Below are 26,942 nucleotides of genomic sequence, written 5' to 3'. Positions count from 1 at the left end.
GAGACACTCCGTGTCCCTCCTTGGCGGTTGACATATGCCACAGCTGTGGCATTGTCTGTCTGAATCCGGACAGTCCGGCCCCTGAGGAGCCTCTCCCAGTGGACGAGAGCCAGATGGATTGCTCGTATCTCTAGGACGTTGATCGGCAGAGCAGATTCTTGAGTCGACCAACGACCCTGAACAGTGTGATTGCGGAACACTGCACCCCAGCCGAGGAGGCTGGCATCCGTTGTTACAATCTGCCAGTGAACAGGAAGAAAAGACCGCCCCAAGAGGATGAGAGGTGACGTCAACCACCAGTTGAGTGACCGCTTGATCCGGCATGAAAGACGAACAGGGCGATCCAGGGACAGAGCCGACCTGTTCCACCTCGACAGAATGGCGTGTTGGAGAGGTCTGGCGTGAAATTGGGCAAAGGGAACTGCCTCTATCGCCGCCACCATCTTTCCCAGGACCCTCATAGCTGTTCGGAGGGACGGAAATCGTGTGGTCTGCAGCGATCGTACAGCCTGCTGCAGGGAGAGAATCTTCTCTTGTGGGAGAAAGACCCTTGACCGACGAGTGTCGAACAGTAAGCCCAGAAACACAAGACGTTGAGTAGGGACCAGACAGGACTTTTTCCTGTTGATGATCCACCCGAAATCGGAAAGAGTGTCCAGGACGATCGTCAAACTTAGGCGTGCCTGTTGGAAAGAGGGAGCTTTGATCAGAATATCGTCGAGGTACGGAAAAAGAACGAGACCTCTGATTCTCAACAAGGCCATCAACGCAGCCATGATTTTCGTGAAGACTCTGGGAGCGGTGGCGAGACCGAAGGGCAGCGCGACGAACTGGTAATGTTCCTGGCGAACCGCAAAACGCAGGAACTTCTGATGTCCGGAGAATATGGGAACATGTAGATAGACATCTTGGATGTCTATCGAATACATGAATTCCTGCTCCTCCGTGGAAGCGATTACCGAACGAACCGACTCCATCCGGAAGTGACGAAGACTAACTCTCTTGTTGAGCAGCTTGAGATCCAAGATGGGTCGGACCGCCCTGTCTTTTTTCGGCACGACAAACAGGTTTGAATAAAACCCTGTAAACCGCTCCGATTCTGGAACGGGCACAATCACCCCGGAACTGAGGAGAGAGTCGATGGCCGTAAAGAACCCCGGGATCAAAGCTGGATCTTTTGGAGGACGGGATTCGAAGAAACGATCCCGTGGAAGAGAGACGAACTCTATCTTGTATCCTGACGATACAACCTCCCTGACCCAAGCGTCCTCTACGGAGGCCAGCCAGACGTCCTTAAAGAACAGGAGTCGACCTCCCAATTTTAAGGGACCCTCGGGAGTCCGAGGATAGTCATGCTGATGTGGGCCGTCCAGATCCGGATCTGGATGGTCTGCCCTGCGAAGAGTGGGGAGCGCCAGGAGGTAGTGGGTCTGAAGGAAACTTTCTTCCTATCTTGGCGTGCCTGCGGTCTTTGTTGGTTGGAGGAGGTCTCCGCCGTATTGAAACAGCGGTAAGCCCGAAAGGGTCGAAACTGACGCCTCAGTGGGGGTCTGCGAGGCTTGGACTGAGGCAGGAGAGAACTCGTGCCTCCGGTGGCGTCCTTAATAATTTGGTCCAATTGGGATCCAAAGAGGCGCTCTCCCTGAAAAGGCAGATTAGTAAGAGACTTTTTAGATGACAGGTCCGCCTGCCAGGCCTTGAGCCAAATTGTACGTCGGATTGCCACAACGTTACTTGACGCCTGAACTGCGCAGGATGTGGCATCCAAAGAAGCAGAAAGTAGATAATCCCCCGCATGGGAAATCTGATTGGCAAGATCGGCCAAACGATCTGGTTGTGCTTTCTCTAGGATGCCCTGACGAAGATCCTCTGCCCAAGTGGCTATGGCTTTTGCTGCCCAAGATGAAGCAAAAATTGGGCATACCGCCGTTGAAGCCGCTTCGAAGGCAGACTTCGCTAGGGATTCCATGATCCTATCATTAGAATCCTTAAGAGGCGCCATGCCTGAAAGCAAGAGTACCGTGTTATTAGAAAGCCTGAACACGGGCGGATCGACCGAGGGAGAGGCAGACCAGTTGTCCGTGAGCTCTTTAGCAAACGGGTACAGAACGCCGAGACGCTTCCCTCGTTGAAAGCGTCTGGTCGGATCCCCTCTTTCCCTGGTAAAAATCTTTCCAAACTCGGAATGTAAAGGGAATACCCTGGAGGGTGTTTCCTCCCGTCTGAACGAAACCTCCTGATATGAGGATTTCGCAGGGGGGTCAGCAATGTCGAAGGTCTGATGGATCGCTGCAATGAGGTTCTGCACAGTAACCCTCATGTTTGCATCCTGGTCCGAATCCAGCTCTAAGATCCCCTCACATGACCTGTCCGAGAGCGCTTCACCTGACTCGGGAGAGGAGGCACGGGAGGGAGGCTGCCGAGAAGGACTATGTGGTGACATGGGGCGAGGAGAGGATTCCGGCTGGAGATCCTGCCTGGGTCTTTTGCGACTCACACTGGCCGACTCAGATGGAACCTCTTGAGGCCGGCTGGACCCTGTAGAGGTGTCCAGGGGCAACTTATCCAGGACGGCTACTAGGGACTGAGACACCCTGGTGAGGTCTGCCACTGACTGTGATAGAGACGAGGCCCAGCCAGGCATGGGGGGTTCACTCTCGCCTGGGGTCCTAGATGGCTCCTGGGCGGCGTCAGGTTGAATAGGATTGCTACAGTCCAGGCAGAGGGAAGTGGACTGACCTGAGGGAAGTTTGCGATTGCAAGAAGAGCATGCAAAGAACTTGACGAGAGTGCAGGAGGGGGCCGCAGGGCGGTTACTGTCAGATTTGGAGTTAGACATAGTGAAACCTGAGGTAGTCCCGGAAGCTTGGGGGACAGGGTGCAGAGAAGGGTGTCAGCCTGCAGATGCAGAGCTACTCACGGTCCGGTGACCCCAAAGAAGAAGGTATCCACCTCTCTGTAGCTGCAGGTCAGAGAGATATCCAGCTGACAGGCCCAGGGAGCGATATCCGGCTGACAGGGGCGTCCGGCTGTGCGGCTGCAAAATGGCGACCGCCTGATAGGAATCAGGGAAAAACTCGCTCCCAGGGGAAGAAGGAGGGCGGAGCTAACCGCCTGCTGAATCCGGCACCGCCCCTGGCCAGGAACAGGCTGAGAAGAGTGGTGGGAGGGCCTGGAACGGGCGGGAGAGAAGCCCGCTTAGTAGAAAGGGGCGGGGGGCGTGGCCGCGATACAGGAGTAGGCCCGAACTGAAGCCGGGGCCTAAATTAATCGCGGCGGCCGCCTGTCAGCACAGGGGCGGCGCGGAGGAACCGCAACATGAGCGCTGCCGGGGAAAAGACCCCTGTCCGGGATAGGGGCAGCGGCTGACCACAAAAAAGGCTGCCTGGAAGTGCGGGATGGCCACGGAGACCTGCAGTGCTACCACATCCTAGCTCCAAGGGAATCTCTCCTGACCAAGTCCAGAGACGAGTGGGGATCTAATACTCACCCTGTCCCGGGCCCGAACCCTGAAAATAAAGGTACCTTCTGATTGAAGCTTGTCTGCGTCTCATCCGACCGACAGGCTCTGGCAGGCGAGTGGGTGGGAGACGGACGACCAGGACTCTCAGAAAAGCCGACACGTATACATGTTGGCGTCCGCCCGGAAGGCTGCTGGTCCTGGTGCAGAGAGCTGCGAGGATACGGGGCGGCAGTACGCGCCGTACTCGCAGCCTCTTCGTGGGACTACAGAGGTGACTATTCACCCTGTATCCCTCCGGAGAAACCTGAAAAGGAACGATGCACATCGAGGTAGATATGGGTCTATGAAAGACCCGTGCCCACCTCCTACTGACACTAAGCTAAACTGAGGAATTCCCTGCCGGTCGGTGGGGTGTACACTGCGGAGGAGGAGCTAACCTTTTTTTGTGCATAGTGTCAGCCTCCTAGTGGCAGCAGCATACACCCACGGTCTCTGTGTCCCCCAATAAGGCGAACGAGAAAAATAAAGATGTGCACTCGTGCTGTAAGAGGAGGTGCTGACTGAACGTGGATATACCACAGGTATAGGTCAATGGGTAGACAGTCGCTCTCAAAATTGGATGTCACTTGCATCAGAGTCATTAAAGGAGTTATTATGATTTTTAGTTATTTTTTCAATAATACACCTAGGTCTTTCTCAAACCTTACTCAATAGGAGTGTCAAGGCATAAGGAAAGAAGACAATTTTCAAAGTCCCAAAGCAAGGGGCTGTGGCAAGAGCGGCAGGGGTCTGCGGTGTAGGTCGAAACGTAACCGTGTAAACCGTGCAATACTCATGTTTGGAATCTGATCTTTGCGGTGTTTTTTCACTTTTTTTGATTTATTGAAAAAATAAAAATCATAATAACTCCTTTAATGACTCTGATGCAAGTGACATCCAATTTTGAGTGCGACTGTCTACCCATTGACATATGGGCGATGAGCAAATCGCAAATATGTAGCAGATTTACTCATGTGTAGCCATCAGCCTGGAACAACCATAGAGGTCTCTGTGACCTCTGGTTGTCCAGGCAACATTACGCCGACCCCCGAGCACGTGATGGGGGTCGGCGATGAGCTCACTTCCGGCCCGGCGGCCGGAAGTGCTATTTAAATGCCCGCTGTCAGCCTTGACAGCGGGATTTAACTAGTTAATAGGCGCGGGCGGACGGCGATTCTGCTCGCACCTATTGCGGGCACATGTCAGCTGTTCATAACAGCTGACATGTCCCGGCTTTGATGCGGGCTCAGCGCCGGAGCCCTCATCAAAGCAGGGGAGATGTCTGATGACGGACTGTGTCCGTCATTGAACATTAAGGTGTTAAGAAAGGCCTGGGGTCAGTACCGCAGAGTGGATTTGCCCTAACTTCCATACCAATGATCCCTTTAAGAGACCCTGGGGTCAGAACCACAGAGCTGAGTGGAATGGTTTTAACTTCCATACCGGGGATCCCTTTAAGAGAGGCCTGGGGTCAAAACCAAAGTGCTCTGTGCTCCTTTCTGTGGGGCAGACAATAGCTGGGAGCTTATGTTCCCAGGGATGCCAGATTTCTCCCACCCATTCAGTGTCTGCTGAGGTGTTGTGAAGTGGGAAAACTTGCTCATAGCAACCAATCACAGCTCAGCTTCTTTTAACCAGCTCTGGTGAAATTAAAGATGCTTCGTGATTGGTTGGTGATACACACATACATACATACATACATACATACATACATACATTCAGTTTTATATATATATATATATATATTTATGTATACCATCAAAAACAATAATTGAACACACATTATAGATGCAATCAGGCTTCAGCGCCTGCCAGCAGAGGGGAATTTTTATTATTTATATATTATACATATACAGCTCTGGCAAAAATTGAGACCACTGCACTGCAAAACTTTCAGTTTGTCTGATTTTTCTCTTTATAGGTATATTTTCAAGCAAAATATAAATAGCTATTTTATTCTATAAACTAGTGACACGTTGTCTTCGAATTTGCAAGCACTACATTTTTATTCAGAAAATGAGACATGGTCAAAAGAACAAAAAAATGCAGTGCTTGCAAACCTCAAATAATGCAAAGAAAACAAGTTCATAATCATTTAGAAACAACAATACCAATGTTTTAACTCAGGAAGAGTTCAGAAATCAATATTTTGTGGAATAACCATGATTGTAAGGGTATGTGCACACGTATGCGTTTTTTTTTCGCGGTTTTACCAGATAAAACGCTTAAAAGAAGTATCCCATTCATTTTAATGAATTCTGCACTTTTTGTGCATATTGATGCGCTTTTTTCCGTCACATCGCGGAAAAAACGCAGCATACTCATTAATTTCGGAAAATTCCGCATTTCTAGCTATTTTCTATGAGGCTGGGACCGCTCCTGAAAAAAACGCATTAAAAACGTGCGTTTTTTGCGCAGAAAACTCGCAGAAAAAGCGGCGTTTTCTGGGAAGGAGTCCAGTTTTCATGCAGAAATTTTCTGCATACGTGTGCACATAGCCTTAATCACAGCTTTCATACGTCTTGGCATGCTTTCCACCAGTCTTTTACACTGCTTCTGGCTCAAAAATGTGAGCAGTTCTTTGTTTGATGGCTTGTGACTATCCATCTTCCTCTTGATTACATTCCAGAGGTTTTCAGTGGGGATCAGGTCTGGAGATTGGGCTGGCCATGACAAGGATTTGATGTGGTGGACCTTCATCCACACATTGATTGACCTTGCTGTGTGTCATGGCGCATTGTCCTGCTGGAAAAAAACAGTTCTCAGAGTTGGGGAACATTGCCTGAGTAGAAGGAATCAACTGTTTTTCCAAGATAACTTTGTATGCGGCTTGATTCATACGTCCTTCACAAAGATTAATCTGCCCAATTCCAGCCTTGCTGAAGCATCCCCAGATCATCACCGATCCTCCACCAAATTTCACAGGGTGCGAGACGGCTTGTACGCCTCTCCAGGTCTCCGTCTAACCATTAGACGACCAGGTGTTGGACAAAGCTGAAAATTAGAATCAGAGAAGATTACCTTACTCCAGTCCTCTATGGTTCAATCCTTATGGTCTTTAGCAAACTTCTGCCTGGCTCTCCTTTGCTTCTCATTGATGAAGCATTTTTTCTAGCTTTACATGACTTGAGCCCTGCCTCTAGGAGCCTGTTGCGAACTGTTCTTGCCATGCATTTCACCCCAGCTGCCATTTGCCATTCCTTTTGTAGGTCACTTGATTTCATCCTGCGGTTGCTGAGTGACATTCGAATAAGATGACAGCTGTTTTCGCCTTCTTCCTGTCTGTAGCTTTGTTGTCCCCAATGTCTGCTGCTTGACCTTGTTGTAATGGACTGCCGTCTTAAAAATTTTAAGGATGGAGGCAACATGACGCTCACTGTATCACTCTACTAGTAAAGCCAGAATTGAGCCCTTTTTTCCCTCAAGACATTTCTATTCAACTTCTTTGGCATAGTTAAGTTATTTTTTCATTCCTATTAATTTTTGGATATTACTAGGACTTGTTTTGCCATCCAGCTTGTCCTATTGCAAGAGGATTGTGAACACCACAGCAGGGTTTCTTATACTTTCCTTCGTTAAATAAGATTTGGTTCAGGTGATCACCTAACCAGAAGCACATTAAGTAGAATGAGGTGTGCTCTGGTTGGAATTCAACTGACACTGGAATGGAATGGCTGTCAGACACGTCGAGAAGCTGATTTATATACAACTGTGCCGTGGTCTCTTTATTTTTGCCAGACTTGTATATGTATGTAATATTTATTATGTAAACTAGGGGGCAAGTCAGTGAGGGATCAGTGACCTGTCAGAAGCCATACACATGAATACCTAATCAGAACACCACAAGAAGACCCCCCCACAGGCCTCCCTGGGACACGAGCATATCATCACAAAACTGAAAATAAAGATTACAGAATGCAACAACCACAAGACGGATTTCATCACTAGGTGTCATTGTAATCAGTACAACCGCGCTGACCTGACACTGTGTAGGTTACTGTGTCCTGCTGACAGGTTCCCTTTAAGACTTGGGGACTTGTCCTCATTAAAGGAAACGAGTCTTCAGAAAATTACTTATTGTTTAAATTACGTTTTTATATTAACAATGGTTTTAAAAGTTTCCAATTTCCAGGACGTCCACCTGACAGCACCATGGAGGACGTCCTCCTCCTCCTTACAGGGACAGGAAAGCACACGAGAGGTTAAAAGGCCATGTCCCACCCCCTTTCCCTCATTGTTTTTCCTGTCCCTGCACGGAGGGACACACGAGAGCTTACCGGAGGGGCTCAGGGGATCGTGCGGCCAGTCCAATCCTTCCCCTGTCAAGAGGTCCCGGGGCCGAAACTCCCCGATGGGGAGTCCCTTGGCTCCAAAGGCCAGGAGCAGGACGACGCTCCTGGAGGGAGCCGTTCCTCCCGGTGGGGGGCTCTCGGCTCCAGGACGGGTCGGCTCCCCGCAGGCGGCTGGCCGAGCGGGCACCGACAGAAGAGGGCGCAATCGGGGCTGCCAGGCGGGCCGAGTACCCGCAGGACGGCGCCAACGGCTGGCGAGGTCAGCACTGGGAGGCCTCCAGCGGAACGCCATAGCAGGCGGGGAGGCGGCTCCCTGCAGGCGGCGGCACCGGGGAACCGAGCGCGGTCGCGCGCAGAAGCCCGACAGGAAATGGAGGCGCGGCTTACCAGCGTCACATCCGGTGACGTCAGACGCCGGTTTCAAATCCAGGGCGCGCGCGCTCCTGGACCACAGCGCTCTCCAGAGTCGCCACAGATCGTTCTAGGCTGTGTTACTGCATTGGTCGCCTGAAACAGGATGGAAGGCAACGCTGCAGCTGGTGGAGGGGTAAGTGCGCATAGCGCAGACCACCCTCCCCACCCATCCCCACAGCCCAGATCTGAATAGGTGCCCCTTATGTTATTAGGAAAAGGGAATCCCGGCAGAGTCCCCCTCGGGGAAGGACCCGGCAAAAGCCACCTCCAAATCGGTCAGATGTCCGGTGTGCAGAGCAAAGCTGCCAGACACCTATAGCAAGACCCTATGCGGTCCCTGTACCTCCAGGGTCATAGGCGAGGAACAGCCATCTCTCCTTTCCGAAATGAGGTCGCTGATAAGGGAAGAGATTCAGGCCTCTACAGCCCGGCGTCAGTCCCCCAGCCCTGGGCCAAGTCGCAAGCGTCCAAGGTGGGAACCAGACCCAGTATCAGAAGCGAGCCCTAGCGAGGAATCCGATTTCCGGGACTCAGACCAGGAGGAAGAAGGCGAGATCCTGGGTGATAGACAGGATCAGAGCAGGAAGTACCTATTCAGACTGGAGGATACGGACGAGCTGGTACACGCGGTCAGAAATACCATGCAGATGGAAGAAGTCCCTAAGCCACAGTCCAGACAGGACTTAATGTTTGGAGGACTGGTGTCCCGCAAACAGGTGGTGTTCCCTGTAAGCGAACACATCAAAGCAATGATCCAGGAGGAGTGGAAGGAAGCAGAGCGTCGGTTGACACTCTCCCGAGACTTTAAAAATAGACTGCCCTTCGATCCCGAGGAAACTCGGGCGTGGGAAGAAGTCCCTAAAATCGACGTCTCAGTCGCCAAAGTTACTAAAAAGACGGCTATCCCATCCGAGGACTCATCAGGTCTTCGAGACCCGATGGATAGAAAGGCGGACATCTTGTTAAAAAGAGCATGGGAGACGTCGGCGGCCCTGATTAGAGCCAACATAGCAGCCACCTCGGTGGCCAGGTCTATGTTCTTGTGGTTGGGGCAGTTGGAGGAACACCTAACCAACAAGACCCCGAGGTCAGAGATACTAGCATCTCTTCCTCTCTTGAAATCAGCCACGGCTTTCCTGTCGGATACGTCGGCGGAATCAGTAAGGTTTGCGGCCAGAAACAGCTCCCTCTCTAATGCGGCCCGGAGAGCAGTCTGGCTTAGATCCTGGTCGGGGGATAACCCTTCTAAAGCAAAGCTATGTGCCATCCCTTTCTCGGGCCTGAGGGTGTTTGGTCCAGCCCTTGATAATATCCTTGAGCTGGTGTCCGATAAGAATAAGGGATTTCCGGAAGGAAAACCCAGGCGGCCCCAGTCCTTTCGGAGAGGCTCCATCTTCAGAGGACAGACGGAGTTTAGGGGTCGGGCGAGGTCTAATAGAAGCTCCTACAAAGGCTCCTTCAGCCAAAGTGGGAGGAACAGAGGTCCCCCATTTGCATCAACTTCTAGATCGAGGAGACAGACGCCATAGGCATTGGGGGGAGACTTCGCCACTTTGCAGCAAACTGGTCCCGAGTCACCAACAATCAGTGGGTCCTCAGAACCATCAGGGAAGGCTACAGGATAGAGCTCTATTCTCCTCCCCCCGACAGATATATTGCCCCCACCGTCGTCCGGGAGGACTCCGCAATGTGGTCGGATCTTCAGGACATGTTAGACTCAGGGGTCATAATACCAGTTTCACCGTCAGAAAGAGGGAGAGGCCACTACTCTTCCCTGTTTGCAATCACAAAGAAATCCGGCGAGGCCCGCACCATCATAAACCTGAAGCCACTAAATACTTGGGTCAGATACAGGAGGTTCCGGATGGAATCAATCCGATCCGCAATTCCCCTAATAGACAGGGAAGCAGTTATGTGCACCCTAGACCTAAAAAAGGCATACTATCAGGTTCCTATCCATCCCTCATCCCAAAGCCTACTAAGGTTCGCGATCAGCTCACCAGCCCGGACCTGCCATTTCCAGTTCCAGGGTCTTCCATTCGGGTTGGCCTCAGCTCCCAGGATCTTTACGAAACTGGTGGTAGAGGTGGTGGCCTACCTGAGAGATCAGGGTATTGTGATTGTTCCGTACCTGGACGACTTCTTACTGGTGGCAAGATCCAAAGAAGCGCTTATCCGAGACAGGATCCGAACAACTACCGTAATGGAGTTCCTGGGCTGGGTGATCAACTGGGAGAAGTCGGACCTCACACCAGACACCAGAAAGGTATTCCTGGGAGTCCTCCTAGACTCAGCCGACAGAATATCCTGGCTACCCGAGCAGAAGCAGAAGTCCATTCAGGCCAGAACCAGAGGCCTGTTGAAGCGTCAATGCTCCATAAGGGAAGCAATGGAGGTCCTGGGCCTCATGACGGCCTGCATCCAGTGCGTCCGATGGGCCCAATTCCACTCGCGATTGTTACAAAGAGAAATCCTCGCGAGGTGGGACAGGAGTCAGGCGTCGCTAGACAAACCCCTAAGGCTCTCAGGACGAGTAAAGGAGTCCCTTCGCTGGTGGTCACAGTCCAGGAACCTTCAGGTGGGCGTGCATTGGACATCCTCTCCATACGTGGTAGTCACCACAGACGCAAGTGCGTGGGGATGGGGAGCCCACATAGAAGGGAAGATCTTCCAGGGGAAGTGGCCAGCAAGCATCAAGGCCAGATCCTCCAATTTCAAGGAACTCTTCGCGGTCTGGGAAGCGTTGCGGAGAAACCGGTCGGTACTAAAGAGTCGTCATGTCCGCATATTATCCGACAATACAACGACAGTGGCATTCCTGAAACACCAGGGAGGAACCAGACATCAACCACTACAGGCACTGGCGGAAAAGATATTCACGTGGGCAGAACGAACAGTCCGATCCGTGACCGCGGTACATCTAGAGGGTTCCCAAAACGAAGTGGCAGACTACCTGAGCAGACAACAGATCCACCCGACAGAGTGGGAATTGAACGTAGAAATCTTCGACCAGCTTTGTCAGCGCTGGGGGACCCCCAGTATAGATCTCTTCGCAAGCCGGAAGAACTCGAAGGTTCCCAGATTCTACTCCCTAAATCCGATGGACCACCCAGAAGGCGTAGACGCCCTGAGTCAGACTTGGGGAGAATCCCTCTCTTATGCGTTCCCACCACTGGCCCTCATACCGGCAGTGCTCAGGAAGATACGCGAGGACCACGCAAGAGTGATATTGATAGTGCCATACTGGCCGAGGAGAAGCTGGTTTCCCCTTCTAGGAGCCATGGCAGTAGAAGATCCAGTCGAACTGCCCCTGTGGGAGAACATCATCCACCAGGGCCCGATCCACCACCCGGACCCAGCAAGACTCCATCTATCGGCTTGGATCCTGAGAGGGACATCCTGAAGGCAAAAGGATTGTCGGAGCAGGTCATATCCACCCTACAGGCCAGCAGGAAGCCGGTGACGTCGGCAATTTATCGGAAGATATGGAAAAGATTCTGTCTGGAGGGTGGCAGGTCCGAGCTCGTGGCAGGCACCCCTGATCTCCCTAACATACTAGGGTTCCTGCCAGGGCTGTGGAGTCGGTAAGCCAAACCTGCGACTCCGACTCCGACTCCTCAATTTCCCTTACACCGACTCCACGACTCCGACTCCGACACATATTGCTTATATTTAAGTGAAAAATTTATTGTAGTACAATGTGAACCTCAGACATTTAATCATTTTTATGATCCCATAATCAAGATATTTAGATAGAACAGAATATATATTGGTGTACTACCCGGTTTTCATTCTTTTTGGTACAGATACGATATGGATAGACAGATATGGATAAATGGATAGATAGAGCAGATTTCTAATCTGCATTTGCTATTGAAAACATTATCTATGAGCTCAAAAACCTTTCAGGTGATGTGGTTTTTTAAAAAGATGATCAGCTTTTGCAGCTGAAAAAAGTATCCTCAAAAAACACAGGAAAAACGCTGTGTGTGAATGTAGCCTTAGATCAGGAATAGAACAGCCATTTATAGGACATTTCATAACTTTCCCAAATTCCTATGAAAAAATATTCAGCACATTCTGCATTGAATTACTGTACCCAATTTATTATATATTTTAGGAGTCGGAGTCGGTCCATTTTATACCGACTCCGACTCCACCAAAATGAGCACCGACTCCGACTCCACGACTCCGACTCCGACTCCACAGCCCTGGTTCCTGCAGGCAGGTTTTAATAAAGGCCTCAAGCCCAGCACTCTAAAAGTCCAGGTTTCAGCCTTGAGCGCCTTCTTCGATTACCAGTTAGCTGCACATCCCTGGGTGATAAGGTTTATAAAAGCCACACAGCGCCTGCGCCCCACGATTAGGCAGCTCAACCCGCCATGGGACCTGGGCCTGGTACTTCGGTTCCTCTGCTCGGACACTTTCGCCCTTAGTGAGAAGATAGCCATCCCTGCTCTCACTCGTAAAACGGCCTTCCTAGTAGCCATTACCACGGCCAAAAGAATAGGGGAGATCCAGGCCCTATCCACTAAGGACCCATACCTCCAGATAAGAGAGGACCGTATAATTCTAAGGTTAGACCCGGCATTTACCCCGAAGGTAGCCTCTACAAGAAATCTGAACCAGGAGGTAGTGTTACCCTCTTTCTGCGATAATCCCCGAAATGAGAAGGAGCGGCGGCTCCACTCGCTAGACGTGAGGCGCGCAGTTATAGAATACCTAGAGGCCACCAATAGTTGGCGTGTCGACCCGAACCTGTTCATCCTCTTTGGAGGTAGGAATAAAGGGAAGAAGGCCTCTAAGGCGTCCATCGCGCGTTGGATTACCTCAGTAATCTCGGATGCCTACCAGGCTGAAGGCGCCAGCCCGCCAGATTCCTTAAAAGCCCACTCTACGAGGGCGGTATCGGCCTCATGGGCCGAGCGGGCGGGGGCGTCAGTTGATCAGATCTGTCGAGCGGCAACCTGGGCTAGTCTTAATACATTCTGCAAACACTACAAACTAGATGTGTTAGCTGGTCAACAAACCGCATTTGGGAGAAAAGTTCTCCAGGCGGTAATCCCACCCTGAGGAGGTGCTTTGGTACTCTCCATGGTGCTGTCAGGTGGACGTCCTGGAAAATAGGTATTAGACCTACCGGTAATGAGGTTTCCAGGAGTCCATCCTGACAGCACGGATAGTTCCCTCCCGGTTGTGTTATACTGCAATGTATTATGTCATGTCATATGCTGTAATATGATCGTTTCATTAAACCGTTTCTAGTATCATCCACCTTGTGGTACTTGTCAAATCACTGAGGGAAAGGGGGTGGGACATGGCCTTTTAACCTCTCGTGTGCTTTCCTGTCCCTGTAAGGAGGAGGAGGACGTCCTCCATGGTGCTGTCAGGATGGACTCCTGGAAACATCATTACCGGTAGGTCTAATACCTATTTTTCCATATCTCTGTCTGCAATTTTCACACTGGCCACTAGGCCTTACACTAGACTCATAATTCCAGTTCTGTACAGACTACTTTACAACACTCTCATTGTCATCACAGACAGGATTACAATGAAAAGTAACAACTCTATACAGTAGATGATGCAGCATACATGATTCACAATAGGTGATATCACAGCTCACTTCCTCCTCCTCCTGTACAATGACATACCACTTCTATATACAGTAGATTACACAGGATACACCATACACAATAGGTGATGTCACAGCTCACCTCCTCTTGCACAGTGCCTGATAACTCCCTTATATACAGCTGATAACACAGGATCCACCATTCACAAGAGGTGATGTCACAGCTCACCTCCTCCTGTACAGTGCCTGATAACTCCCTTATATACAGCTGATAACACAGGATCCACCATTCACAATAAGTGATGTCAGCTCACGTCCTCCTGTACAGTGCCTGATAACTCCCTTATATACAGCTGATAACACAGGATCCACCATTCACAATAGGTGTTGTCACAGCTCACCACCTCCTCCCTTCACAGTGATCTGTGCTCAGATTAGAGCATGCCCAGTTTATACAAACAGATCTAAGTCCACTTATTTCTGCTAATCTCTATGTGAAGAATAGGAAGTAGGAGCCTAATATTAGCCCTAGTGGCCTGTGTGATAATTGCACGTATTATAATTCTTTGAAAGTAATGATATGGAGTAATGTCCATTTTCTTAAATATTTTCAGCATAAAACCTGATTTAAACAATAGTCAAGTTTCTGATGAGAAATTCTTAGAATTGATCTTTACTGGGAAGAATGGTCCTTTGACAATAAACTGATCTCAAAGTTGAGAAAACTCGGCCGTAAATGTCTTTTGTGCAGCGCCACCACTGGATGAATGAAGCATTACACAGCATTCAATTCAATGGGTTGTCTGTGTAATGCAGGACAGGATGGGTCGTCCAGAGAGGGAGACGCTCTTAATGACCTAGCCTTCCTGGGAATGATCTTTGGATCTTTGCTCCAATAGAAGACTCGGCAGTATAAACAGGATTCTGTATAATTTGTCCGTATCTGTATAGATGCTTTCTTTACCCCGTCGGCTTTTAGTATTTCCTTCCCGGTAATTCACTCCAGCTGTACCGGTGAAAGCGACACCAGTTTGGGGTCAGGAGTCAGCACCAGCGGGTTGAAGTGTCAAGTTGTCTTTAAAGCAAAGATGGCTCCTCCTGGCATGGGGAGTCTCCCTCAGTCAGGTGGACTGGGGACCCAGCAGGAGGGTAACCCGGAGTAAATCTCACTTTCCAGATTTCAGGGCTAGTTAAACTGCTTATATTAACCAGCAGCTTAGAGAGGAGCATACACTGCGGTGTTGGGATGACGACATTTGTAAGGATTAACCCCTCAGAGGCCAAAACCAAATTCATCATTATCCGCTTGGACTGTTAGGCCGATTCTTGAGTGAGTCCTGCAGGTAGGCAGTGACCAATGCTGAGTCTTATTACTGCTATATGTTTGTGTGCAATGAGAATCAGGACTTTATTTATTATGCTTTGCTCATTTAGCAACATCATATTCTGAAGCTCTTTGTATCATCACTGTCCCCATTGGGGCTCACAATCTAGATTCCCTATCAGTATGTCTTTGGAATGTGGGAGGAAACATCCCTGCAAACACGGGGAGAACATACAAACCCCTTGCAGATATTGTGCATGACTGCAGTGCTAACAACTGAGCCACCATGCTGCCTTTGTGGGCCTTGTGTCAAACAGTAAAAAAAAAAATCGTAGAGCCGGAAGGTCAGAGGTGTGGGTGCATGAGATGAAACTGCATCTAGCAGATATTTTTGTGTGTATGCCTTTAAAGGCCAATAAGGGTAGAAAATGAATTTCCTTTTTTTTTTTTTTAATCCTATATCAAAGAGAAGCATTAGGTCCAGAATTTAAGAGCCCCTGAGGAAGTGTGGAAGTTTCGCCCGCCTTTACCAACTATTGATAGTACTTAATCTACTTGAATATATATTGAAGTTTCATAAACATTGGGTAAAGTTTAGAGAAAAACCCCATAGATCTGGAAATGCATGCATTTTGTTTGAAATCCTCCGCTCTTGACATGTGCAGCATATGGGACGCGATGTCTGAATGTTTTTACACTGTGCAGTCGATCGGTGCAGACGACAGTTGAACTAATAATATTCTATGGCTCATTGTGTTGGTGTCGTATTTGAGGGGTATATAAATACCGCAGGGGAGACACAACAAGGGCCTGTTTGGTCCTCTTGGAGCCTTCAGAATGCTCTTCTCCTTCTCCTCCTCCCCTACCTTGAAGGTTTTTTGTGGATTTTTCTTCAGGTGTATTCTATCATTTGTGTTGGTGCCAGTATTGCCCCTATGGCGGGGTTCACATATAGTGGAAGAAACAAACCCATGTGGATTTTTCTGTAGAAAAATCTTCAGCTCTTCAAAAATAAAATCTAAATGTATTACCTGTGCGGAAACTCCTTGGCAAATCCGCAACAGAATGGATGTCTTCTGCTACACGTGTAAGGCGTTTTGGAAGCGTCTTCCACATGTATTATGCACATCTGCAGCGTCTCTACTTTGCCCATTCATGTTTTTAGGATTTAATAAGGAATTCTGAGTGAAATTTCTCAGCCATAATAGATCGAGGAGCTGTGCTGCATATAACCAGGTCCTAAAGTTTGAGTTTTGAGAAGGGCCTTATGGGTGGGTAATTTGTCCTTGATGTTCCCTTTTTATTGCCTTTGTATTGGTCGCTGCAATGTTCTTAGACTATGTTAACACAATTGTATTTCTTTTTCAGCCCCAGAACTGATCTGCTGAATGTGGACCTGGACAAACCACTTAGGATATTGGCATTGTTGCCCAAGAAGCTGACCTCCTCTCTAAGGATACACCATGGGACAAATCAGTGGCTTTTATCTTACCTTCCTACTCATGGTCTGTTCTTCTGTCAGAAGGTCGGCATCATCTCCGTTCCCAAGCTTTACCGTGTCGGACACATCCCTTACGCACTTGGCAGTGCACAAGCACACAGGCAACGTGTACATCGGTGCCATCAACAGAATTTACAAACTGTCGGAGAATCTGACCGAGCTGCGCTCCCACTTGACTGGTCCCATTGACGATAACTCCCGCTGCTATCCCCCGCCGTCTGTGCGTCACTGCTCTTACAAACTGTCCCCCTCCGACAACGTCAATAGACTTTTGCTGATTGACTACACGGGTAATCGGGTGGTGGCCTGCGGGAGTGTATGGCAAGGAATATGCCAGTTCTTAAGGTTGGACAATCTTTTTAAGTTGGGGGAGCCCCACCACCGCAAGGAACATTATTTGTCAGGAGCGAGAGAGCCTGACTCCATGACCGGGGTCATTGTAGAACAAGATACCGAGCAGAGTAAACTTTTTATTGGCACATCCATTGACGGTAAATCAGAGTATTTCCCTACCCTTTCCAGCCGCAAACTTCTGAAGAATGAGGAGAGCGAGGAGATGTTTCGGTTGGTCTACCAGGATGAGTTTGTCTCTTCTCAGATCAAGGTCCCTTCTGACACGCTTTCCTTGCACCCTTCCTTCGACATCTACTATGTGTACGGCTTTGTAAGCGGTGGGTTTGTCTACTTCTTGACCCTACAACTGGATACGCAGCAGACTTTACTGGATGCCACCGGAGAAAAGTTCTTTACATCTAAGATTGTTCGCATGTGCTCCGGAGATCCAGAGTTTTACTCGTACGTAGAGTTTCCTATCGGATGCACCAAAGACGGGGTGGAGTATAGACTCATCCAGAGTGCGTATCTTAGCCGGCCTGGCCAAAAATTGGCCCAAGAACTAGGGATACCAGAAGATGAAGATGTTCTGTACACAGTCTTTTCTCAAGGTCAAAAAAATAGATCCAGTCCTCCCCGCGAGTCTGTCCTTTGCCTGTTCACCCTCAGCCAAATCAACAAAAGCATTAAAGAGCGGATCCAGTCTTGCTACCGCGGAGAAGGAAAGCTGTCCCTGCCGTGGTTACTTAATAAGGAGCTGCACTGCATTAATACGGTAAGAGGTCCAAAGAACGCCGCAGGTCGTTGTATCCTCATGTTTCGCGTCCCTGTAAATCTCAGCTGATCGTTCTTACTGGGAAGGGTTGGGCCCCATGCCCATCTCTCAGCTGTGCCTTACGATGAAGCAAGGCACTCAGGAGTGTTAAAGGCACATGTGAAGATTTGTTGCCGAATGTATAACATTATTAAAAATTGATTTTTTTTTTTTTTTTTTTCTCATGGCGGAACTTGCTCCGTTAGGTACTCTGCGAGCTAATTAAATTCCTTTGTATGATTTTGGCTTGTCACGGATGCTATGCTCGGAACTGAGAAAGGCAAATAGTGCTGCATCCACTTAAACATGATTAATAGGATGGCAGCCAGCGTTTCCTCCATAACCCGCTCAGTGCCAGCGAGACAGTTTGTGCGCACATATTGGACTGTGAGACACACATTGAGATCTGTTGGTTATTAGGATGCTCGCGGTGTGCCTCGCATCTCAGCTCGGCAAGTTGTGCTCCCATTGACGTTCCATAAGACTTATGTCTAGGAAAGCTCGACCCTTTACTTCTCTACTAAGCTGGAGGACAACTCGGCCAAATCTGAGAATTCTGGTTTGGATAGGGGTTAGCACCGTGTTTTAGGATGTGCCAAGTTTTGAGTCTGATCAGGAGTCCTTTCCTGTAGGGCTCCTCAAACTTAAGATTAGTCTTATTCACCCTTCCTGTGACTGGAGGATAGACTCCTTTAATGGTGTTGGGAAACTGTCTATTTCTATGGGCCCCACCTCTCCTCTCCTCTGATGGGTATGGGAGGAGAAAGGATCGGGCATGCTGAAATTCAACATGTCCCATCCTTTAGTTTCTAGGAGAGATAAACTGAGTGCCATGGTTTGTGTTCGGACCTTGATTTTCAGACTGGCCAGGGGTCTCCGAATCCAAACACAACAGCCTCATATTTGCGATATTTGGTCCAGAGACCCACAGCCAGTCCATAAATTGCAGTCCACACCCCTGTTTTGAAACTCGCCTTTGTCCATTTTGGACACATGCATACATGGCCGAGTCTGATGTGCCTGCTTATGGAATGATGGAGACGGTGGGAGTTGTAGTTATGGAGCCGCAGGTTGGAGACCTCTGCTCCTGGTCTCTTCAGTGCACCTTTGAGTGACAGAGGAGCATCTGCCCAAAATATTTTCCCTATAGTGCCAGAGTCCCAGGAGCGAGAGGCCTTATAGAGAGCGCACATTATGTAAATGTAATTAAGCCGCAGCGATTTCCATGAGTTGTTCAGCTTCAGACGGATTCCTGGATCTGTTCAACCCAATTTTCCTTTCTGATTGGGCTTTAATCTGCGCTCACATGCTTCATCCCTTCCTGAGTCTGTCGGCTTTCTTGCAGACGCTGGGCCTTATAATTGGACAAGGTTTCTTTAAAAAAATACTTCAAAGACCGTATAGCTGCGAAACCCTGTTATTTTCATACAAGTGGCCGCAAATGTGACATTCCTAGATGTGTCCATGAGGAGGGTTACTATCTACGTGGCAGAGCTGCTGCCAGTCCAGATTCTCACTTGCTTCTATGACTCTCTGCATTCTTATTAACCCCTTCCTCGACCGATGACGTATATATTCGTCATCGGTTGTGTCCCTGCCTTTGATGCAGGCTCCGATGCTGAGCTGCATCTTTCTTTCCCTGCACTTGATGGTTAAGACTGTTAAAAATAGAAAGTGTAAATAAAATATTTTTTGCCCCATTAAAAATTAAACAATTACAAAAAATAAAATACACATATTTGGTATCGCTGCGTTCAGAAACACCCGATTTATCAAAATATAAAGTAAATTAATCCGACCGGTAAACTACATAATGAGAAAAAAAAACTCCGCACACCAGGTCGCCACAACATTTTAATAAAACACAATAACAGGAAATCAAACCATTGTATCTACCCCAAAATGTTTTATCAATAAAAAAAATCATCTCAAGCTGCAAAAAATAAGCCCTCACCTGCCCCAGATCACGAAAACTGAGAACATTACGGGTCTCAGAAAATGGCAACAAACGCAAGAAGTTTTTTTCATAGAAATTTTGGAGTTTTTTTTCACCTCTTAAATAATAAACTATACATGTTTGGTATCTGTGTACTTGTACAGACCTTGGGAATCCTATTACCAGGCCAATATTACTATAGAGTGAACATTGTAAATAAATCCAAAACACAAGTGTGGTATTGCGCTTTCTTTGCAACTTCATCACACTTGGAGTTTTTTTTTCAATTTTCAAGTACATTATATGGTACAATCTATGGTGCCATTCAAAAGTACAACTTATCCTGCAAAAAACAAGCCCTCACACGCCTATATAGATGGAAAAATAAAAAAAGGTATGGCTCTTGGAAGAAGGTGAGAGAAAACTGAAAATCGCCCTGTGGTGAAGGGGTTAAAGGGATATTCATAGCTGCCAGCTTCCCTCATGCGGGTCACAGTTTTCCTAGATTCCTGAGTGACTTCTCTAAACTAGTTACTCAGTGCTTCCTTACGTATTTTCTTTACTTTGGAGTAGTGTTCTCCAAGTTGTGACTCTTCAGCTGTTGCAAAACTACAATTTCCAGGGTGTCCTTATGGTCTGCGGCAATTAAAATGGAAGAACAGGTATATAAAAAATCTTCTGTTAAAAAATTTTTCTGTCTGTTTCAGGATCCCAGCCATATCCTCCTTCTCTTCATTGTCCGGTTTCAATTGTAAGACAACTGGATGCGGCAGTAGCTTCTCCCCTCTGCCCTGTCTACAGCAGGAGCCTCTCCCCTCTTCCTTGTCTGTGGCAGGAGCCTCCCCCCTCTGCCCTGTCTGTGGCAGGAGCCTCTGCCCTGTCTGTGGCAGGAGCCTCCCCCCTCTGCCCTGTCTGCGGCAGGAGCCTCCCCCCTCTGCCCTGTCTGCGGCAGGAGCTTCCCCCCTCTACCCTGTCTGTGGCAGGAGCCTCCCCCCTTCTGCCCTGTCTGCGGCAGGAGCCTCCCCCCTTCTGCCCTGTCTGTGGCAGGAGCCTCCCCCCTTCTGCCCTGTCTGTGGCAGGAGCCTCCCCCCTTCTGCCCTGTCTGTGGCAGGAGCCTCCCCCCTTCTGCCCTGTCTGCGGCAGGAGCCTCCCCCCTTCTGCCCTGTCTGCGGCAGGAGCCTCCCCCCTTCTGCCCTGTCTGCGGCAGGAGCCTCCCCCCTTCTGCCCTGTCTGCGGCAGGAGCCTCCCCCCTTCTGCCCTGTCTGCGGCAGGAGCCTCCCCCCTTCTGCCCTGTCTGCGGCAGGAGCCTCCCCCCTTCTGCCCTGTCTGCGGCAGGAGCCTCCCCCCTTCTGCCCTGTCTGCCGCCGGAGCCTCCCCCCTTCTGCCCTGTCTGCGGAAGGAGCCTCCCCCCTTCTGCCCTGTCTGCGGCAGGATACAAATAGTTAAACCCTGCCCCGTTAGCTTAGCCTTATTCTTTTCAGACTGCCTACTGTCCCCAAACAAGTGGAACCCGGGAATGTAGCACAGCATCCCCAAAGGACATGAGTGGGGAGTTATGGACGGGGTCCATCAACCAGCACATTGCAGGCAACAACCCCACAGCCTTCTACCTACGCAGTAACTGTAGATAATCCGCACATGTTATCCCCTATATGGTAAGGTATTCTGAAAAAGGAAAATATGGTATAGAAATAATTCCCAACAATATTGAATATGCGTGTCTTGTACGATTGTGATGTGGAAATAGCACAGAAAACACATTCATGTGTGTCTATCTAGCACTTGGTGCAGTGCCCACTCGGGGCATGCCAATTCAACAGCCCAAGTTCTAAATGCCTTAGGGCGAGAGAACGACACGTGCGCTGTATTCTGCGGCCTGAGGAGGAAGGAGGTTGTAGAATATAGTAAGACGTCTTTCAGCTCCTTTCTTGGGCTCTTCTCAAATGATGGTCCGGACCCTTTTTTCTGTTCCTTTAAGGAAATATTTCTTAAAAGACCGAAAAAACAACCGAATTACTCCGCAGACAGGGCAGAGGTCGGTGGCACGTGCCGCAGACGGAGCAGAGGCTGGAGGGCACCTCCTGCAGACAGGTTAGTGGGACGGGAGGCGCCTGCTGCGAACAGAACAGTGGGGGGAGGCTCCTCCTCGAGGGCAGAGGTTGGATGCACCCCCCTCGAAAAGGGCAGTGAGAGGAGGCGCCTGCTGCGGACAAGGGCGGGAAGGAGGTGCCTAGCCGCGGACGGGGCAGTGGGGGGGGGCGCCTTGCCGCGGACGGGGCAGTGGGGGGGAGGCGCCTTGCCGCGGACGGGGCAGTGGGGGGGAGGCGCCTTGCCGCGGACGGGGCAGTGGGGGGGAGGCGCCTAGCCGTGGGGGGGAGGCGCCTTGCCGCGGACGGGGCAGTGGGGGGGAGGCGCCTTGCCACGGACGGGGCAGTGGGGGGGGCACCATGCCACGGACGGGGCAGTGGGGGGGGAGGCGCCTTGCCACAGACGGTGCAGTGGGGGGGGAGGCGCCTTGCCACGGTAGGAGCAGTGGGGGGGAGGTGCCTTGCCGCGGCAGGGGGCTGTGGGGGGAGGCGCCTCCTGCGGACAGGGCAGTGGGGGGGGGGGGGTCCTGTTGCCAGATATTTTTCTTACATGGCTGTACTGCCTAGATGCACACCGATGATTTTTTTATATATTTTATATATACATGCGATTAGTATATTGGGGCCTCGACGCCCTGTTCTTCTCTGATCAGAGCTTCTAACATGTCTTGTGACTATATTAATGTTTGGTGACCATCCATGCTGACTGTCTCCACGAACAGATATAAATAGGAAATGGTGGAGTATAATTTTTAGCTCCGAGGGCGACTCAAGGATATTTATTGGTGATGTTTCTGATTTTCGGTGGAAATGCTCTATAAACCTGAAGTATTACCTATAAAACCCCAGCGTTCATTAGGAAAATGTGTGTCTTAATAGGAATGACGCGCGCCGGGTTGTAAATCATTGTGGATACGAGTCACCTTGGCTCGCAGCTGCGTCCTTTATAGGAAGTGATGACCGTTACGATGACGAATTGCTCGTTCCGTTTTCTTATACTTATTAATGCCATGGCTTGCGGCATGAAGGACTACAACTCTCAACATACTTGGCTTGTAGATGTCGTTTAACCCCTCTTGTTTTTTTTTTTTTGTTTTGTTTTTTTTTCCTTTGCAGCCTATGCCTATTCATGATGGCTTCTGTGGCTTAGCCTTAAACCAACCCATTGGCGGTCTGAAGGTGATCGAGGGGCTCCCGTTGTTTGAGGATAAGGCGGACGGCATGGCAAGTGTTGCCGCTTACAGATACAATGGGCACTCTGTCGTTTTCGTGGGCACCCGAGCTGGAACCCTGAAAAAGGTGGGTGCACAAGAGGAATATTTTGCAGGTGCTCTCATTTTGTGGATTGTTTAATTGGCGAGAGAGCTGAGAAATATATAAGCAAATCTAGTGTGTGTGTGTGTGTGTGTGTGTGTGTGTGTGTGTGTGTGTGTGTGTGTGTGTGTGTGTGTGTGTGTGTGTGTGTTAGAAGATCAGCCATGTCTGCCCTTCTGCTTTTCACTTTCCTGTGTGTGATTGTAAGACACCTGGCTGCAGTAGGAGCCTCCCCCCTCTGTCCTGGCTACAGTAGGAGCCTCCCCCCTCTGTCCTGGCTACAGTAGGAGCCTCCTCCCTCTGTCCTGGCTACAGTAGGAGCCTCCCCCCTCTGTCCTGGCTGCAGTAGGAGCCCCTCCCCCTTGGTCCTGGCTGCAGCAGGCGCCTCCCTCCTCTGTCCTGGCTGCAGCAGGCGCCTCCCTCCTCTGTCCTGGCTGCAGCAAGAGCCTCCCACCCTCCTCTGTCCTGGCTGCAGCAGGAGCCTCCCACCCTCCTCTGTCCTGGCTGCAGCAGGAGCCTCCCCCCCTCTGTCCTGTCTGTCATAAGCCATAAGATCTATGAGCAATGCCAAATTGGCTTAGTGAACCCCACTAATCGCTGCGATTGGCTCTCCTTAGCTTGATGCGGTTAGCAGTGTATGGAGTTGTAGGGGTCTAAAGGGGGTTTTACACTAAGCAATATCGCTAGCAATATCGCTAAAACGTCACTGGTTTTGTGACGTTATAGCGATATTGCTAGCGATATCGCTATGTGTGATACTTACCAACGACCGGCTCCCCCGCTGTCCATCGCTGATCGCGCGAGAATGTCCGGCTCCATTTCTCGTCGTCTGCTTCCTGCTGGGCTTCCTGCTGTGACGTCCAGCGACGCGTGGAGGCGGGCGGGAGGACGCAGGATCGCTGTGTGTGAATGGTAAGTATCGTGCGCTGCGTCGCTGCTGCATCGCTGTGAGATCTTTCTGTATGAAAGCTCACTAGCGATCATTTAGCGATGCACCAGCGATCCTGACCGGGTCGGATCGCTGGTTGGATCGCTGGTGCATCGCTAAATGTAAAAGGGCCTTAAGTCTGTACAACTCTCTGATAGGAGTGGAACTGATAGCAGCCAAAGGGACACAGCGCTGAGATGGCAATGACTGTTGATTTTCCTTATCTAACATGTATGGGGTTCCTGACTCTACTATGGAGGCTGATGTTAAAGGATTAATAAAGATTGGGAATGCTGAATTTCAGCATGCCCAATCCTTTTGCTCTCAACAGTCATATTGGATTTCAGCATAATCCTTTTGCTCTCAATGGTCATGTTGGATTTCAACATGCCCAATAATGTTTTTTTTTTTCATCAGACATGTTAGATCTCAACATGCCCAATCCTTTTGGTGTCATTGAGTATATAACCTGAGATGTATAGCCCGCTTGAATCTGGGTATTTGCTTTCTCAAGACCCTCAAAACTGTTATAAGTTGATAAATCTGACCATGGTCAGCTGTACCCCTATATTCAGTTTTGTTATAGTTATCGGATAAATTGTGAAGGGGAAAGGATTTATGGGGTGTTATGGGCCTCCACCGGTACAGAAGAGACAGCACCTGCGTGGGCTGGAACATAAGGTCAGGTGTAGACGGGTGAGGAGGACATCTGGTTTGGAGCGTGCAGGAGGCCGCTCATGGTTTTGGCACATAATATAACTGACGGGTTTTATAGATCGGCCTTCACCTCGGCTGGGGGAAAGGACAGAGAATTCATCACGTCGCGCCATAAATCCTGACTGCCATACAGATAATTAGTCGAGAGCTTTCCGTGCCCAGATCTCGTCACTTCTTATTGTTCCTGTAATCAGGCGGCTCCGCACCCCGGCAATTATCTTATAGGCGCGAGTGTATGTAATTCTGTTTACCCTTTATTCCAGGGCCCTCGCGTGTCATTATAATTTACTCACTTATGCACTTGTCGTATATGCTCCTATACACACCACGGCCTATGGTGACACTACATCGGGGGGACCCCTCATGTCCTTAGTCTACATGTGTATAATGTGTTGGAAGGTTAATAATGGGTTAAAGTCCAGAAAGTTTAATGGTCTTGGCAGAGACGTGATCTTCGGGGAGCTGTAAATTAAAGGCGAGCTCCGCTGCAGTAACTACAGTCGTGTAGATTAATTAGTATTACATTCCTTTGCTGAATCCGTGGATTTCTCGACTCAAAGCTTCTCTGCTCTCCACAGCGTATTCTGCAGGGACCCGTACATCAGGTTGACGACTGCTGTCTGTGTGACTACTTTTTTCTTACACGTACAGGTGTTGTCCAACAAAAGTATATTTGCTTTGATAATAAAGTTGAAATCCCCCTAGTGATCAGCTGCGATCAGTGGGGATCACTGGCCATAAGTGCTCAATTTGCCTGCAGCACCACCGCAGGGGAAAGGATGCATTGCACAGGTCTCATTAATATCAATTGGTTATCTGTGTATTGTAAGGCAGGACAGCTCCTCCAGTAACCATTCATTACTGAGAACAGAGGACCCCCTCTCTGTTAAAGGGATTATCTGGCGCCGCTCATCGCTGCATCGGGAGAGATTGATGCCAATGAATTTATGATCTCACAGACGCTCGATCAGCAGGTATTGTGCAGGTGTGTGGGGTCGTAATGTCATCAGAACCGCTCCCATCTGTTGTAGTCATTTCCAGATAACCCCTTTAATTCCGAATTCACTTCATGTAAGTGGCTTTTGTACGCTGGAAAAAATCTTTAAAGAAGATGTCACTTGCAATAAATATGTGACTCTGTTTATGTAATGTAAATGCCACTCCTAAATCTGGCATTGTATTTCTTCTGTTCCTGCTCCTCTCTGTTTCAGAGGTATGGGCCTCCTCTTTCCTGTATATAAATCTAATCTTGTTAGCCAAGTGGTTGTATTTTTAACCCCACCCGATTGCAATGTCCTACCTTCTCCTTACTGCTGTGTGTGTGGCTGTAAGACAACTAACTGCAGCAGGAGCCAACCCCCTCTGGGCCCCTCCTTCTTGAATATAAATTTAGTCTTGCTATCCAAAATCCAAGGGGGCATGTTCCTCAGCTCTTCCTTATGAAAATATCTTTGACCTCACCCACTTGGCATATCCCATCCTCTCTACCTCCTTAATGCCCTGTGTGTGTTGTCAGACAACTGGCTGCAGCAGGATCCTCCCCCCACTGGGCTCCTCCCTCCTGAATATAAATTTAGTCATGGGAACCAAGTGGGCGTGTTCCTCAACTCTTCTCTGTAGGAGTCTTTTTGACCCCACCCACTTGGCATGCCCCATTTTCTCCTCACTGCCCTGTGTGTGGTTGTAACACCACTGGCTGTAGCAGGAGCCTCTCCACTTTGGACACCTCTTTACTGTATATAAATTTAATCTAGTTAGCCAAGTGGGTGTGATCATCAACATCTCTGTGAGTGTGTTTTTGAGGACCTCACCCACTTGGCTAAAAAGGCTAGATTTATGTATAGGGAAGAGGAGGCCATCTCGGGAACGGTGAGTTGCAGGAACAAGAGAAAAACAAAGTTGGATTCAGGAGAACAGCGGCATTTGCGCCATGTGAAAGTTTACACTTTATGGCAAGTGACAAGGACTTTACAACATAAAGTTTCCCCGTCCACTACAGTTGTTGTAGACCGGCTATCAGCCACCGCTCGGAGAGTTGTCCCTCTTGTCTGCAGGTTGTCGGTGATGAGTCTGTCCCAGTGAACCTTGCAGCACAACATATGTTTTCTATAGTCTTTGCTAAGCTCTGTCCATGTGATGCTCAGGCCGTGATCCGTACTAAATCAGGTACATTTTTTCCTAGGGTTTGATAGACGAGAATGTGGT

The 26,942-nt window shown here is 49.4% G+C and overlaps 1 protein-coding gene across 1 annotated transcript in view; it reads left to right on the top strand.

Moving 5' to 3' along the window:
- The window catches only part of PLXNA3 (plexin A3), a 112,020-nt gene that overhangs the window by 20,460 nt on the left and 64,618 nt on the right, over positions 1–26,942 (top strand). The window contains exons 2-3 of the mRNA XM_073541230.1: positions 16,476–17,716; positions 22,895–23,077. Coding sequence (XP_073397331.1) covers positions 16,571–17,716; positions 22,895–23,077 — 1,329 coding nt within the window. The 5' untranslated portion in view covers positions 16,476–16,570. The remainder of the gene's footprint in view (positions 1–16,475; positions 17,717–22,894; positions 23,078–26,942) is intronic.

This window comes from Dendrobates tinctorius, unplaced genomic scaffold (assembly GCF_039654945.1).
Source record: "Dendrobates tinctorius isolate UK_male_01 unplaced genomic scaffold, ASM3965494v1 ptg000120l, whole genome shotgun sequence".
Lineage (NCBI taxonomy): Eukaryota > Metazoa > Chordata > Amphibia > Anura > Dendrobatidae > Dendrobates > Dendrobates tinctorius.
The sequence above is the reverse complement of the archived record's forward strand: the minus strand, read 5'-3'. Positions and strand labels throughout refer to the sequence as shown.